Consider the following 16,403-nt stretch of genomic DNA (forward strand, 5'->3'; position numbering starts at 1 on the left):
TATATGCCGCCGAGTCTACATCAAAATTAATTATATAGTTGAATTTTCTAAATTTTATTTCGATTGTCTTATTATTTTCTTTTACCGACTTTTTTTAGACAACACAAATTACACATTTGATTGTTTTGAATTGCAAACTGTAAGAGCATTTTGAGAAAACGGTGGTCCTCATATCTATTGGGAAAACCACATGAGCTAATGAAAAAACGGTGGTCCTATACTTAATGGGCCTAAAGCCCAGTGTATATCAAAACTCGTGTCAAAAAGTTAAGGAATAAAACAAAGAACGACGTCGTGCGGACATAATGACAAGTGCAGGCAGGTGCTTAAAAAGAATAACTCAAGAGAGGACTTGAGAGAAACAATGTATGAATTTGAATAGAGAGGGATAAGAAGTAATAATGGGAACGGTTCTCAAACTTCCGATCATCGATCTTTCTTCGCCGGAGAAGCTCTCTACTTCCCAATTGATTCGTCAGGTTCTTCTTCTTCTTCCTTCACTTGTCTTTTTTTTTTTTTTTTTCTTTTTTCATGGAAACAAAACGAAGTCATTGATTGTATTATCTATATACTCTCAACGGTAATTGCTTCTTTATGTTACTACGCAAATTTTGAGTTTAAACTGATATTTTGATGATTATATATATATATATTTATAAGGCTTGCGTGGATCATGGATTCTTCTATCTCACGAATCATGCGTTTCGCGGAAGAGTTGATGGAAAGAGTGTTAACGGAGAGCAAGAAACTATTCTCTCTTCCTCTTGATGAGAAGATGGTGATGGCTCGTCGTGGTTCTCGTGGTTACTCACCTTTATACGACGAAAAACATGAATCCTCTGCCACGTACAAAGGTTCTTAATTATATTATATTATTATAGGTTACGATCTTGGTTATATTCATGTTATAATGATCTCTATAATTGGCTTTGGTTGAGAAAAAGGAAAAGTGTGATTGATTGAAAATATTCATGTAAAAGGTGATTCCAAGGAGATGTTCACGTTTGGATCTTCAGAAGGAGTTTTGGGACAACTTTACCCTAACGAGTGGCCTCTTGAAGGTAAAATTTGTTTGATATATAATACTTATAAGAAGATAAATACAGTATAGATTATAGAAATTGATACTTTAATTGATGATAATAGTGCGGTATTACAATCTACAATTTACAAATTAAAGAAAGTGAGGAATTTGATAATGGAACTCCTATTAATATTCTAATAATTGTCACTCTTTAATAATAAACTATTTTCCAACTCTCGAGAATTATATATATAAAAATAGGAAAGTAGAAAACAAATAGTATACATTTAATGCGAAACAGGAAAACCAAACCGAATTTTCCAGATAATATTTGAATATCATAATTTAATAACTTAAAATATAGTACTTTATAAATATATATATATTGTTAGTTTATTATAATAGAAACTGTATTAATAATTAATGTTATCTTAAACTCTTAATAGTCTGATAACATGACTTTTTCTGTTTTTCTTGGTCCAGATCTTGATAACAAGCGAAAATTAAATAATAATTGATAGATTATATTTTACTGAAATGTTTGTTTTAGCTACCAAATTGTAAACGGAATTTCAACTGAATGAACTCAAAACGTTCCAACCAAAAGTCTTTTAATTTGATCTCCTAACCAGTCGGATCATGAAATCTAACAGGTAAACAAAACTACGGCTTTTAACATAGGACAATTGTTATAAATACCACTAAAATAGGTTTTTATTCCAAAAATACTATAATTTAGTTTTTTTTTTCCAAAAATATCACTAAAATATATATTTTTCCAAAAATACCACATAATTAAATTAAAGTTCTAATACTTAAAACTAATTCATAAATTCTAAATACTAAACCCTATCCCTAAAAATTATACCCTAAAACTAAATGTGTCAACCCAAACTAAAAAAAAAATTCTACATCCTTAAAAATTAATTTTTTTTTTGTGTTTGTGATAATTTTGGAAAAAAAACTTTTGTGATATTTTTGGAAAAAAAAACTAAAATGTGATATTTTTGGGAAAAACAACATTTTTAGTGGTATTTAAAAAATTTCTCTTTAACATATAACAAAACCATATCAGGTAGCGAGTTTAAAGGCTGACCTTGCGGGGTTGGTCTGAGGTTTAAAACACTGACAGAAACTAAAGAGCCTAACCTACAATAAAAACATATTTAGCAAGAAGTAGTCTCTGGGCCTTTGAACCTCTTTGTTTCTGCAAATACTATTTTGTTATGTTGATTATCTTATCTTATTGGTTATGGATGTTTGTATTAGAGCTTCTGCCGCTTTGGAGGCCAACCATGGAATGCTACTATAAAAATGTCATGTAAGTAGAAGGAAACTTGCTGACCAAAAATACTTCTAAATTAACTATTGTTTTTTCGTACTTATATATTGGATTGTACGTTGTGGTTTTTGTTTACTGGTCTGGTCTTTGTTGCTTCTTAGGGATATTGTTGGTAAGAAATTGCTTGGCCTAGTGGCTTTGGCATTGAATTTAGAGGAAAACTTCTTTGAACAAGTGGGAGCCTTCAATGATCAAGCAGCAGTTGTTCGTCTCATACGTTATCCAGGTCTTCCACCAAACCTGTGTTCTAAATGAGAAAACCACCACTGCTCGTTTCTGTATTTTACTCTTAGATTCCCTCCTTGTCACATTATATATAATAGGAGAGTTGGATTCATCTGGAGAAGAAACATGTGGGGCTTCTGCTCATTCAGATTTTGGAATGATAACTCTTCTTGCAACGGATGGAGTTGCAGGCCTTCAAGTATTCATCTCATATAATTTTTTAAAAAAATGAGAATTTCTTTTGTTTTTTTATCTTTTTTTTTTTTTTAGTTCTAATAATTAATGTTTGCGTACGTACTAAAAGGTTTGTAGGGATAAAGATAAAGAACCAAAGGTTTGGGAAGATGTCGCTGGAATCAAAGGGTAAGTTACATAATTAAAACCATAAAACATATGCGTTTTGATTGACTCTATTTGTAGTTAAGGCCTAAAACTTAAGATGACTTTGTGTAAATTATAATCACAGGGCTTTTGTTGTCAATATCGGCGACCTTATGGAGAGATGGACTAACGGTCTTTTCCGGTACCTAATAAATAAAACATCTATACTTTTAGTTTACAATATTTCTCATTTTTAGGATGAATAATTTGACTTAAGATATATCGCTTCTTGATTATAAGATCAACCATGCATAGAGTGGTGTCGGTGGGGAAAGAACGTTATTCGGTACGTACGATGTAATTTGTTTGAATTAGTCTCTTTTTTTTTTTACTAATCGTCATCATTATCGTGGCATAAACATGTTCGTTTAATTACTTGAAGGTGGCTGTATTCGTCGATCCAGACCCAAACTGCGTTGTGAAGTGCTTGGAGACCTGCTGCAGTGAAACTTCTCCTCCCAGGTATTTTAATAACTCTCCTTATATTGTGATAACTTAAAAAGTTTTGGTCTTCTATCACAAAGCTTAAAGGTACGGTTGATTTGTGAATTTCTTGCCTGATCAGGTTTCCACCGGTCCGGGCCAAAGATTATTTCCACGAGCGATTCAGTCAAACTCTCGCTTCGTATTCTGGTTCCGGCTAAAAGACGTATATGAGAAGCTCCTCCACATTTGCTTAAATAAGACATGCATGTGTCAAATGTTTGAGTTTTCTACGTTAATAAAACCTGTTCTAATGTTTGGGTTTGAGTCGTGTGCTTTGCGTGGACATGAATGTATTGTAATAAATTATTAAAGGTGATAAAGTACTTATAACTATATCACTGATGCTGTATTATTTGCGACTGGTCAAATATACTAGTTGTGGTCCTTATTGGACTATGATTCCGTATTGGAACAGATGTTTTCATAAAATGGTTTCATCTTGTTGAGAATGTTCTTGGTTTGGAAGAAGCATTCCGGCCGATTACATGAGGGATTACTCAGCAGTCATATGATTTCCAGGAGTTCAAGCATTCCCGATAACATGAGGGATTACTCTGGCCACTCTCCTGAGCTCTTACACGAAATCTGAGAATAGATTGGATAAAACTGAGGCTACCTTTGAGAAGATGAGAGAGCTTGGATTCCTCTTTAAAGTTTCACCCTTCAATTCGATGATTACTCTCTACGGTAAGCTCCAAAATCGAGATATGGTTCGAAAAGCTTGTACGTGAGATGCAAGAGAGAGAAAGGTCGAGTGTGACAGTCCCACAGTGAACAAGGTTTTGAGGGTATACGCAGACACAAGCAGCCAGTATGAAATCGATGGAAACACTTTCAAAATGTGGGTTGATGAACAAGGAATCAAACTGGAGGGAGGCGCTGCCGTTGCAATGGCAAAAGCGTACGTTAGATGTGGTTCTAAAGAAAAGGCGATAAAGATGTATGGTAACGTGGCAGGGAGTGAAAAAGAAGTGTACTGGTTAAAAAAAAAGTGTACTGATTAATTAAGTGTCTAAAATGTACTAAAACACAAACAAAGCCTTCAAATATTTTTCGGATTGGTTCGGTTCAAATACCGGTTCCGGTTATTTTATCTAAACCGTAGTCGTATTCCAGTATACGTCTCGTTCTCGCATATATGCCAAAACGATCAGAGCAAAATCAATTTCCAAACAGAGAGAATGGGGACGTCGCTTCCACTTCCGATCATCGACCTATCTTCGCCGGAAAAAATCTCCACCGCACAATTGATCCGTCAGGTTCTTCTTCACCTCTCTGTTACTTGTATCCTGCTTCTTCTACTTGATTAGCTGCTTCTTCTTCGTCTTCTTACCTCTTTCTCAGCAGTCATATGATTTCCATGAGTTCAAATTTTTCCAATTTCAGTTGTGGGTTAGTAAGTGATAGGACTAGTACCTGTAGCCATCAATTGACCAAGATTGGTTTTTTTTTTTTTTTGAGTGGTTCGGTCTTGGTCTGCGTTATTTAAGGAGGTCTTGTCTTGTGTATACTTAAGTTGAACTGGTTCAGACGATGTTTGTTTATGACATGTCTGTCTCTCTCTATGATTGCTGATAAACTATTTTGTTTTGTTATGTCGGTAAAATTAGGCATGTCTTGAACATGGATTCTTTTATGTCAAGAATCATGGCATCGAGGAAGAATTAATAAAAGGGGTTTTTAAGGAGAGCAAAGGCTTCTTTGATCTTCCACTAGTGGAGAAGATGGCTTTACTCCGCCGTGATTTGCTTGGTTATACTCCTTTGTATGCTGAGAAACTTGACCCGTCCGTGACCTCCATAGGTTCATTCAATTTGGTGGTTTTGTATATGGCATATGGTTTGTTTTCTTGCTGGAGGTGGTCTTTAAGATTTGATCTCTCTTTGTTAGGTGATTCCAAGGAAAGCTTTTATTTTGGCTCTTTCGAAGGCGTTCTTGCTCAACGTTACCCAAATCAATGGCCTTCTCAAGGTTATATCTTACTACCTGTTTCTTTAATCTGTTTTGATCTCAATCTCTCTTACGGATTAGGTGTCTGACTGTCTGTATATAGATCTCTTGCCATCATGGAGACACACCATGGAATGTTACTACAAGAATGTCCTGTAAGCACCTGCTTTTTAGTCGCTCTATTGGAAAATGAATCTCAAACTAAAACTTTATACTCTGTCTTCTCTATACATCCTCAGTTGATAATAGGTATTTCAAGTTCATTATCAACATTTAGATTTGAACCTCGATGGTAGGGACATATATAGTTTATTGTAGCCAATTACATTGGTACTATCTTTGGTCTCTCGATATATCAACTTCTAAATATAAGGAGATTATGATATTTTATGATTATTTTCTCCTGGATCAACTTGCTAGTTGTGTGTTTGCATTGCTGCTTTAAGGTCCGTGGGTAGAAAATTGCTCGGCTTGATTGCCTTGGCATTGGATTTAGATGAGGACTTCTTTGAAAAAGTTGGAGCCCTAAATGATCCTGCAGCAGTTGTTCGCCTCTTACGCTATCCAGGTATCTCTATGTACATCAGATTCTGGTTGGATTGATGATTGGTATTAATCTTGATTGACTTTGCTAAGAATTAGAACTTAACATACCCGAGGAACATGTATATCTAAACAAGTAAACATATGTAATAAGTGAAAACTTGATCCGTATTTGAGGAGTTCCAGTCAGGTTTTGATATCTGCACTTCTGATGATATATATAGGTGAAGTGATTTCGTCAGATGTAGAAACATATGGTGCCTCAGCTCACTCAGATTATGGAATGGTCACTCTTCTTTTGACTGATGGAGTTCCTGGGCTTCAGGTAAACTATTATTTTATTTTATTTTTCTTGTAACTCTCCTCATACTCGTCTTCTTTTAGTAACCTTATGTTCTTACACCGTCTGTTAAAACTCATAGGTTTGTAGAGACAAATCGAAACAACCACACATTTGGGAAGATGTCCCTGGAATTACAGGGTAAAGTTTAGCGTTTTTTTTATAGCTACTGGATTAATTTTGGATGCTTGTTGATTAGAAATAATTGTTGAATTCCGGGGGACTTTCTATAACTGTAGGGCGTTTATTGTCAACATTGGTGATTTGATGGAGAGATGGACCAATGGAATGTTCCGGTAAATTTTAAGAGTGTGTTTTCTAGGTAACATTTCAAGATAATTCATGTAATATATGTGAATGGGGTTTTAGGTCTACATTGCACCGAGTGATGCCGGTTGGAAAAGAACGTTACTCGGTAACTTTGCCTGATTCTTTGTAATTTCCTTACAAATTGATAAAGTTTTGGGCAAAAGTAGCTAAACTGAGGAGAAGTTTATTGTAGGTGGTGTTCTTCTTAGATCCCAATCCAGATTGTAATGTAAAATGCTTGGAGAGTTGTTGCAGCGAAACTTGTCCCCCAAGGTATTTGAGAAAACTCTTGTTGAATGAATCTTTACTCCATTGCACATTTGTTGAAATCTTTTTGATTTTGAATGGTAGAAAAATAAAAGTTTTGAGTCCGTTTCTCATATATTTTTTTATCGGTGTAGATTCCCGCCTATTCTGGCCGGCGACTATCTTAAGGAGCGTTTCAGGCTAACCTACGCAACCTCCTTCTCCTAGTCTACGTTTTTTGGTTACGAAATGTAAAAGAAATGGTGGTCTAACTTGCACTAATGTTAAATTAGTGAAATGTATTAGAGTCCAAAGTCCCACATTGGTTGGGATAGAGATCTTTGAGGAATAAAATGTCAAAGAATCCCGTGGGACTTGAAAATGATTTAGTCAAAGACGCACAAAAAAAACTCGTGGAACTTGAATGGGCGGTTACGTATATGGACCATACTTCTACACGTTGTGAATTTGTATGTGGTCTATAGCGACAATGTCTTTTGTTCAAAGCATAAATATGTTTGGTCTTTTACGATTATAATACAAAACGATATAAATGGATAGTTAACCTAACTGTACTTTTGATCGGAACACAAATCTTCATACACAGTTGACAAGTGAAAAACTCAAAAAAGACTTAAATATTCATGTACATTACAAGTTGTTTTTTCTTTTTATCTTCGAACTGCCCATAACGCAACTATATGTACGTTGCAATTTAAAAATAAGAAAACAAAACATTATCTTATCTGTTTAATCTAATTCCTTTATCTTATTTTTATCTTGTTTTGGCAACATGTTGGTCAGATTGCATGTCATTCATTATTTCATATTTTCCATACTGTGTTTTTTTTTGTTTTTTTTTTAATTATTTTAGGACAAAAGTACAAATTAATTTCTATTTGTTAGTCAAACATATATATGTTCCATATGAGGGAAAAATGGATATAATTCCATATTTTTTTGCCGACCATCTAATTTTTGTTCTCAATATACGTTGAACAATAATAGTTACTAGTATGGAAAAGAATTTCAAAAATTGATTCATTTCCACGTTTCTTATCTTGCAATTTAAAGATAAGAAAACAGAACATTATCTTATCCTTTATCTTGTTTTAGCAACATGTTAGTCAGATTGCATGTCATTCATTATTTCATTTATTATTATTTCCATATTGGCGTATTTTACTGTGTTTTTATTTTTTATTTTAGGACACAAGTACAATAATACAACATATAGATTAATTTTTTTTTCTTTTTAAGTATTTGTTAGTCAAATATATATGTTCCATATGAGGGGAAAAAGGATATAATTCCATATTTTTTGTGCCGACCATCTAATTTTGTTCTCAATATATACGTTGAAAAATAATTACTAGCATGGAAAAGAATCCAAAAATTGATTCATTTCCACGTTTTTTTTTTAATATTTATTATCTATGTCAACAGTGAGACATGGATCTGAGAGAATGAGATAAATACAAAATATTTCATCAATTTATAAAGAGAAAGAAAAACAAAAAAAAAAAAAAAAAAGGAAAAAAAGTCCTATTATAAAATTGATTTGTCTTTCTTCTTCTCTTTTTATATCCGAAATAAAAGTTTTTAATTTATATTTCGCTTCTCTCAACAACTCTTTCTTCTGCAATTAAATCGGTAGAAGAAGAACACGGCATTCTTCATCACCATCGTCATCTCTTAATAATCGCTGAGAGTTTTTTTTTTCTCTGGAAAGTTTTGAAATTTACCAAATCATGGAAGGAGTTGATCACCTTGCTGATGAGAGGAACAAGGCGGAGTTCGACGTCGACGAAATGAAGATCGTCTGGGCTGGTTCCCGCCACGCTTTTGAGGTTTCCGATCGAATTGCCCGCCTCGTCGCCTCCGATCCGGTTTCTTTCTTTTTTCTCAATTCTCCTTCTTCTTTCTTTGTTCTTTCGATTAGGATAAGGGATTTTTTTTTCATCGTGTTCGATTTGTTGAATTTTCGTGTTTTATCTTGTTTATTATATATAGGTATTTGAGAAAAGCAATAGAGCTCGGTTGAGTAGGAAGGAGCTATTTAAAAGCACTTTGAGGAAATGTGCTCATGCTTTCAAGAGGATCATCGAGCTTCGTCTCACTGGTATGGATGATTCCTTCTTCTCACGCTCCTTATTGTTTTCGTTGATTCTCAAGTTTTTTTGTATTGATCAGTCTTTGTTGGTTGGTTACAGAGGAAGAAGCAGGAAGATTGAGGCACTTTGTTGATCAGCCTGCCTACGTGGATCTGCACTGGGTACTCTCTTTATTTTGATAAATCAATAGATATGATTTCTGATGACACCATTTTGATTCGTTGATTCTATTTCTGTAGGGAATGTTTGTGCCAGCTATTAAAGGGCAGGGCACTGAGGAGCAGCAGCGGAAGTGGTTGTCGCTGGCGAATAAGATGCAGATTATTGGGTGTTATGCACAAACTGAGCTTGGTCATGGCTCTAATGTTCAAGGCCTTGAGACAACTGCTACCTTTGATCCCAAGACGGATGAGTTTGTTATTCACACACCTACTCAGACTGCTTCCAAAGTGAGTTGATGACTAGGAAGCCTTTTGATTGATTATGCACATTGATTTGACTTAGTTGTGTAAGATTCTTTATCTGCTTTGGTTTTTGAATAGTGGTGGCCTGGTGGCTTGGGAAAAGTTTCTACCCATGCTGTTGTTTACGCTCGTCTCATTACTGACGGCAAAGACTATGGTGTCCATGGTATGAACCGGAAACAAAAAAAGGTTTAGTATTTTAGTTTTGCTTGCTCCGGTATTGATTGCTTGAACTTCCTCTTCCAGGATTTATTGTGCAACTACGCAGCTTAGAAGATCATTCTCCTCTTCCAAATATAACTGTTGGTGATATTGGGACGAAGATGGGAAATGGAGCATATAATTCAATGGACAACGGGTTTCTTATGTTTGATCATGTTCGCATTCCCAGAGATCAAATGCTCATGAGGTCATCCCTCTTTGCCTTTATTGTCTGATTTTTAATAAGCAATTCACGATGTAATGATAGGTCTAGAGGGAATTGCTTGTGCTTAAATGCGGGCTTATGGTTCTGCATTTTTCTCCTCTTTCAAAACGTTTCAGGCTGTCAAAAGTTACAAGGGAAGGAAAATATGTGCCATCGGATGTTCCAAAGCAGCTGGTGTATGGTACTATGGTATATGTGAGACAAACAATTGTGGCAGATGCTTCCAATGCACTATCTCGAGCAGTTTGCATAGCTACAAGGTACAGTGCAGTGCGGAGACAGTTTGGCGCACATAACGGTGGCATTGAGACACAGGTACTCATTGAAACCCATTTCATAACCAAGGATACTCATAGCTGTGTACACCTATTGATTGATGTTGGATCATAGCAAATTTCAAAGTATTTCTACCTTGAAAAACTTACTTGTACGAATATTTTCCTGATTTAGGCAGATTGTTTGCTGAAGTGATTTTCTTTGACTTGCTATGTAGAGTTTTTTTCTTTTTCTTTACAATCATTATGTTGGCTGAAAAAGGGGATGTAATATTTTTCTGCATGTTGTTGTCACAGGTGATTGATTATAAAACTCAGCAGAACAGGCTATTTCCTCTGCTAGCATCTGCATATGCATTTCGATTTGTTGGAGAGTGGCTAAAATGGCTGTACACGGATGTAACGGAAAGACTGGCTGCTAGTGATTTCGCAACTTTGCCAGAGGCTCATGCATGCACTGCAGGGTTGAAGTCTCTCACCACCACAGCCACTGCGGTATGTTCCGGAGCTGGTCCTTTATGCTCATTAGAATAGTCTGATAGGTTTAGTTTCTCTGAGGGTCCAACCGCTCATATATTGGAACGTTTGTTCCCTCCTTGACATTGTCTTGGAGGTTTATTTAGAATTGGAAAATTCAGCCTAAGCGTTATATTGGGTGCAGGATGGTATTGAAGAATGTCGTAAGTTATGTGGTGGACATGGCTACTTGTGGTGCAGTGGACTCCCTGAGCTGTTTGCTGTGTATGTTCCTGCCTGCACATACGAAGGAGACAATGTTGTGCTGCAATTACAGGTACTTATTATCAACTGGGAGCTATTCTCATTTACTAGAATAATACTGTCAGCATATATAGATTTCTTAGCACGTGGCTCTTCATCTTATGTCTCTCTGGTCTTTCGGCGGTGAGTTCTTGATTTAACATGCTTTCATATTGTGAGTTTTGTACCTTTTTAGATATAATTATTTGAAGGTTTTTGTCTATTTCACCTGTTTCATATTTTTTGGCTTTTCTCACCTGCAACTGGTTTGTGTTTTCTTGGTTGATATGCAAAACACATTTGACAGCTTTTGAAGTTTTTTTGTTAATTGTTGTTTCCCCAGTGTTTCCAACAGTAAGAAAAGCTGTAAGCCCCTTTGTCATTTGTGGTTATTCATGCTATTGTTCGAAATTGTGTTTATAGGTTGCTCGATTCCTTATGAAGACAGTCGCCCAGCTGGGATCTGGAAAGGTTCCTGTTGGCACAACTGCTTATATGGGCCGGGCAGTACATCTTTTGCAATGTCGTTCTGGTGTTCAAAAGGGTGAGTTTTTAAGTTTATATGTTCTATCCTTCGTCCTGCTACAAAAGCAAACATATGATCTTTCCTCGATATGATTCCGAGTTAATGATAAAGTTGGTTTTATTCATTGGGCATGTAGCTGAGGATTGGTTAAACCCTGATGAGGTACTGGAAGCTTTTGAAGCTAGGGCTTTGAGAATGGCTGTTACTTGTGCCAAAAATCTCAGCAAGTTTGAGAATCAGGAACAAGGTACTGATCTAACTCCATGAATCCAGAATCTGAAGGCAAAAGACCAAACTCTCAAACATTTCTCCTGTCAATAGGATTCCAAGAGCTCTTGGCTGATCTGGTTGAGGCTGCAATTGCGCATTGCCAATTGATTGTTGTTTCCAAGTAAGCTTCTTGAAAAACCGTTTACACGGATCAAATAAGTTAAGTGGTTCTCCTCTGTGTGTCAGCTCCTGTATTTTGCCAATTTTGTCTCGGTTAGGTTCATAGCTAAACTAGAGCAAGACATAGGAGGCAAAGGAGTGAAGAAACAGCTGAATAATCTGTGTTACATTTACGCGCTCTATCTCCTTCACAAACACCTCGGAGATTTCCTCTCCACAAACACCATCACTCCCAAACAAGCCTCGCTCGCCAACGACCAGCTCCGCTCCTTATACTCTCAGGTTCAGCATCTCTTACTCACTGCATTTGATTCCTTAAAAAAGCTGAGTTCTATAGGAGTGATTTGGATAAGCTGGTTTAATGTGTTTGGTTAAGCTTAATAGAATAGAGTTCCGGTTTAGATTAGTTTCGGTTTACTGTACATTGTTGTATATAGATCAACACTGTAAAGTTAGTTAGGCTTTAATCAATGAGAAAATCATTTCACAAATCTCTTTGCTCATGAACACTATTAAGTTCTAACAATTTGTGTTCTTTCCAATAGGTTCGTCCTAATGCGGTTGCCCTTGTGGACGCGTTCAATTACACTGACCATTACTTGAACTCGGTGCTGGGCCGTTACGACGGCAATGTGTACCCGAAACTGTTTGAGGAAGCGTGGAAGGATCCATTGAACGACTCGGTGGTTCCTGACGGGTACCATGAATACCTTCGACCTGTGCTTAAGCAGCAACTTCGTACCGCTAGACTCTAAAGAGTTTGTTTTACTTGATTGCTCGATATGGTTAATCGCACGTTTGATTTGCTTCTTCTTAACGTTCCGGTTATTGCTTTGAATAAATTCGCCGGTTTAAAAACTGGCGATGCCCTTATTTATATGTAGTAATGTAGAGTAGCTAATACGGTGGAATTTAGTATTCAAGAAACATTAATAATAAATTGATCGTTTCTACTCTGAGAAGGATATGTTGTATGCTACTTTGTAATATTCGTACATACACTCCAATTTGAGGGATGTTATAATTTTGGAATGTATGTACGAAGATCATGTCATATGTTTGACATTTTTCTCTTTGATTGCTTTCGTAATTATTTAGTAATTATCTTCACACTGTAGAAATCTTTTCCTAATTTAATCAATTATTTATCATATGCTTTTTATTTAAAGTAACTATAAATTAGATTGATTTTTTGTTTCTTCTGAAAATCTTGTTTAGCTGTCATAAATAGTGGTTTGTAACTGAAAAACGTGTTTTATAATTGTTGTTTTCATAAAAAGTCTCTTTAGTTAATGCGATCCAAAAGTTTTTCTATAATACTGTATACTGATAATTAGATTTTTAAGATCATAAAACTTTTTTCGAATGAGACGGGATTTTATACGTTACCTGCAATGGCGAATCGAATTGAATTCAATTCGGCTGTGTATTAATTAGTATTACATCCGAATTGTTACCATCTTTTTTTTTGTTAAATAAAGTTAAATTGTTAGTTCTTTGTTGCTTTGGGAGTTAACTCACAGTTTGAATGTGATGCATTGTTTGCATCATCAATATATATATATATATATATATAAAAAAGGCTTTGCTGAAATTGGAACACGCATGTGAATCTGTTTCCAGGATTGTGCTTAATTTGTTTAAATAGCATCGTTTTCGGACATAAGACTTCCAGACCTTTGTATTTATTAAGCATTTAGTAACCGAATTTGGTAGGTGAATTAATATAGTGCAAACTAATGTTTTGGTTGTAATTCACTTTATCAACCAACTGTTTTTAGAAAATTACAGCAAACTAGATTCTTATCATATAGTCTTTGTAAATTGTATATCTATATAACACTTGTTACTTGTTTTTATTATTTTTTTTTGTTTCGTCTTAATCGTCAAACAGACCCCACGATAATATACAATTACTGAACTTGCTCTCTCTAAATGTTAGATAATGTACATATTTTTTCAACATCATGCTTTTGTACATATATACAGATATATACTACATGTGTTTACGTCGTTTTGCGTACGTGCATCGTCCATAGCAGCCTTCTAATCAATTTCTTTACTAAAAATGTGTCTTCTTTAAATTCTAAAATATGTCAAAAACTTCTACAATTATTCCGTATATTCGCAAATTTCCAAGTGCAAAACATAATCCGTCGATTGTTTATAGAGACTTTAAAGCAAACATCCAAGCGCATTTGACGACTGACCGGTGTTAATTACTATTGTCTCATTTCTGGATATATAAAGTTATCATCGTTTTGTCCTAAAAGATGCTCCGGAATCTCAACTTCAAACTATAATATAATTGTCTCTTTCGTTATGGTACACATATATTCTATAACAAAAATATGTATATATATCGTTAAGAAATGTCAATTTTAGAGAATTCATGAAGACGATTAATATTTAAGACAAATGCTTTCGTACTATAACCCCCGCTAAAAGGACAAGAAGTCAAGATAACATATATGATATGAACATATAGAAAATACAACTACAGTTTTACCTGATGTATTTTTTGCTAAGTTCACTTTTAAGATTTTTTTTTTTACTATTCCCTCCAATTTAAATTACTTGTTATTTTAGGTTTTCACACAAACTAAAAAAATAATTAAATTTTCAGAGTCATCCTTTTTAATGTATATTTTTATTTTTTTTAAATAGTTAGATTAAAATTATTTTTTTTATCAAACAAACTATTACGAAACAAAATTTAAATTCTAAAATGACAACTAAACAGAAAGAGAAGGAGTATATTATTATAAAACTCGCATGCACTATTAAATTTATCAACTACTATGAGATTTAGGATGTACTATCGTTAACATTAGTTGTTGTCTTTGTCAAACTTAATCCTAGTGGAAAAACGTGGGTTAGGCTTTGTAAGCAGAGACATGAGTCACGGTCGGGGGGAACGAAGATATTACAATTTTGGGGGAAAAAAAAACAAAAGATGGAAATTAGAAGAAAATTTGTAAAAGTAAAATAAAAGGAAATAACGACCCCAACTATTGAATCTATTTCTTCCCTAAAAATTACTGTACATGTAATTATTTTAAAAATGTCTTCATACACAGGAAAAAAAATAGATCTGATGTTATATCCACATGTAAAAAATGGTGAATCTACTCTCAAACAGATAATGATGGACCAAAGCATATATTAGGATTTTAAAACTATTTAAGTGTGAACATCAGTCTCGTACATCTAAAATGTAAACCTAAAACAAAATATAATTTCTATGGTTACTATGGCACATTTGAAAAAATCGAAATTAACTTATTTTTAAAGAAAAACAGGATAAATCAAACATTATTCTCCTCCACGCCCAGTTAAATATACGAGAATGAAATCATCTTCACAACAACAATCAACACAGAACCAACCATGGACATACGCAGAGAAGAAAAACAGGGACTAAGCCTACAAAGTCTTTCGTAAAATGCAACTACGATGTAGCCTTTGACCATAACACAAATCAAACTAAATGTGGATGGATACTATGAGATCAAAATGGTGTTTCTCAAGGATAGGGGGCATCAGCTTTAGGCTATACAGTGTCACCTTTACAAGCAGAAACAAATGATTCACTAGCAGCAATACAACAAAGTTGGATCAGGGGATTAACTAACGTTATGTTTGAAGGCGATAATGAGATACTAACCAAAGCTTTAAATGATCAAATTGTTGATGTATCGATAGACAACATAGTTCAAAATATAAAGACTTGGTCATCTAAATTCAGGACTGTTAAGTTTGTTTTTGCTCCTAAGGAGGGATTGTAATAATTCTGCTTACTGTTTAGCAAAATTTGGTTGTACTTTTTGTATTTTCTATTCAGCATGTTTCTTACCACCTGATTGGCTATCAGATCGGTTGTATAACGATTATTATCATTGAATAATATAATTCATTTTTGCTGAAAAAAAACAAATATAATTTCTTTTAAAGTTCTAAAAGAACTCCATGCTTAATAAGCTTAACCAATTGAATTCTCTCTTGTGTATATTTTTAATATTACTCCTAAATTACCAACTACGGAGTTTCATTCCACTTTTGATTCGTGAACATATTATCAAACCTAAATCAATGTAAACTTGGGTTATTTAAAGTTTAGAATGGTAGAATTTAGTATTTAGAATTTAGAGTTTAGAATTTAGAATTTAGAATTTAGTCATTTTATACATAGAAAAAAATATTTTTGAAAATAAACACTATAAATATTTTTGAAAAATGACATAAGAAAAGAGATATTTTTGATAATGTCCAATTAATTTATGTATCAATTATTCTCTTACGCAAGATTCTTAACAAATCATATTCATGAAGTAATATCAATTTCTATTACAATTTATATATTCTGGGTTAGTGGTTTAGTTATTTTAGGCCGTTTTCTTATTTTTATGTTCAAAACCAATCAGAATAATTTGAGCTAATACAATGCGTCCTGGTTCAAGTAGTACATATATATTTAAATGTGGAAGGAACGAGTGAAAACAGTACACTAGGAGTTGATACAAACGAACAAGTGTCCAGTTCAGGTCTAAAATAATAAATATCTTATTATATAAAAGTAAAGTAATATCATTGCAAGAAGAA

The 16,403-nt window shown here is 34.3% G+C and overlaps 3 protein-coding genes across 5 annotated transcripts; all 3 read left to right on the forward strand.

Annotated features, from left to right (window-relative positions):
* The first annotated feature begins 310 nt into the window (after positions 1–310).
* On the forward strand, positions 311–3,864 carry LOC104718680 (azadirone synthase LFS-like). The gene is made up of 11 exons (XM_010436469.3): positions 311–479; positions 661–854; positions 981–1,061; positions 2,294–2,345; positions 2,468–2,592; positions 2,690–2,790; positions 2,896–2,954; positions 3,058–3,114; positions 3,213–3,258; positions 3,355–3,434; positions 3,538–3,864. Exons 2-11 carry the CDS (start codon positions 674–676, stop codon positions 3,614–3,616), a joined length of 861 nt encoding a protein of 286 aa, XP_010434771.2. The 5' UTR covers positions 311–479; positions 661–673; the 3' UTR covers positions 3,617–3,864.
* A 703-nt stretch (positions 3,865–4,567) lies between these two features.
* Positions 4,568–7,228, forward strand: LOC104718682 (kihadalactone A synthase LFS-like). 3 transcript variants are annotated; one of them, XM_087468243.1, is made up of 11 exons: positions 4,568–4,717; positions 5,069–5,261; positions 5,349–5,429; positions 5,512–5,563; positions 5,855–5,976; positions 6,176–6,276; positions 6,374–6,432; positions 6,531–6,587; positions 6,661–6,706; positions 6,794–6,873; positions 7,002–7,228. In XM_087468243.1, the coding sequence occupies exons 1-11, from the start codon at positions 4,640–4,642 to the stop codon at positions 7,072–7,074; spliced, it is 942 nt and encodes a 313-aa protein (XP_087324369.1). In that variant the 5' UTR covers positions 4,568–4,639; the 3' UTR covers positions 7,075–7,228. The 3 variants fall into 3 exon arrangements, with proteins under 3 accessions (XP_087324369.1, XP_087324370.1, XP_087324371.1); XM_087468245.1 differs by lacking the exon at positions 5,349–5,429 and having other exon boundaries at positions 4,633–4,717; positions 5,069–5,283; positions 5,490–5,563; XM_087468244.1 differs by lacking the exons at positions 6,661–6,706; positions 6,794–6,873; positions 7,002–7,228 and having other exon boundaries at positions 4,581–4,717; positions 6,531–6,591.
* A 634-nt stretch (positions 7,229–7,862) lies between these two features.
* On the forward strand, positions 7,863–12,874 carry LOC104718683 (peroxisomal acyl-coenzyme A oxidase 1). The gene is made up of 14 exons (XM_010436470.3): positions 7,863–8,735; positions 8,860–8,968; positions 9,060–9,121; positions 9,200–9,409; positions 9,503–9,590; positions 9,671–9,833; positions 9,968–10,166; positions 10,424–10,621; positions 10,788–10,919; positions 11,309–11,429; positions 11,548–11,658; positions 11,733–11,802; positions 11,900–12,083; positions 12,347–12,874. Exons 1-14 carry the CDS (start codon positions 8,598–8,600, stop codon positions 12,554–12,556), a joined length of 1,995 nt encoding a protein of 664 aa, XP_010434772.1. The 5' UTR covers positions 7,863–8,597; the 3' UTR covers positions 12,557–12,874.
* The last annotated feature ends 3,529 nt before the right edge of the window (positions 12,875–16,403 follow it).

Source organism: Camelina sativa, chromosome 10, assembly GCF_030686135.1.
Source record: "Camelina sativa cultivar CO46 ecotype springtype chromosome 10, ASM3068613v1".
NCBI lineage: Eukaryota > Viridiplantae > Streptophyta > Magnoliopsida > Brassicales > Brassicaceae > Camelina > Camelina sativa.

What these genes read in the sequence shown, in the direction of transcription:
- LOC104718680 (XM_010436469.3), top strand. Translation starts at nt 674, where the DNA reads ATGGATTCTTCTATCTCACGAATCATGCGTTTCGCGGAAGAGTTGATG. An exon ending in TGGGGAAAGAACGTTATTCG is followed by an intron (nt 3,259 to 3,354) that starts GTACGTACGATG and finishes AATTACTTGAAG; the next exon opens with GTGGCTGTATTCGTCGATCC. An exon ending in AGTGAAACTTCTCCTCCCAG is followed by an intron (nt 3,435 to 3,537) that starts GTATTTTAATAA and finishes TTGCCTGATCAG; the next exon opens with GTTTCCACCGGTCCGGGCCA.
- LOC104718683 (XM_010436470.3), top strand. Translation starts at nt 8,598, where the DNA reads ATGGAAGGAGTTGATCACCTTGCTGATGAGAGGAACAAGGCGGAGTTC. An exon ending in CCTACGTGGATCTGCACTGG is followed by an intron (nt 9,122 to 9,199) that starts GTACTCTCTTTA and finishes CTATTTCTGTAG; the next exon opens with GGAATGTTTGTGCCAGCTAT. An exon ending in AGAGATCAAATGCTCATGAG is followed by an intron (nt 9,834 to 9,967) that starts GTCATCCCTCTT and finishes AAAACGTTTCAG; the next exon opens with GCTGTCAAAAGTTACAAGGG.
- LOC104718682 (XM_087468243.1), top strand. Translation starts at nt 4,640, where the DNA reads ATGGGGACGTCGCTTCCACTTCCGATCATCGACCTATCTTCGCCGGAA. An exon ending in CCGCACAATTGATCCGTCAG is followed by an intron (nt 4,718 to 5,068) that starts GTTCTTCTTCAC and finishes CGGTAAAATTAG; the next exon opens with GCATGTCTTGAACATGGATT. An exon ending in TGTTACTACAAGAATGTCCT is followed by an intron (nt 5,564 to 5,854) that starts GTAAGCACCTGC and finishes TGCTGCTTTAAG; the next exon opens with GTCCGTGGGTAGAAAATTGC.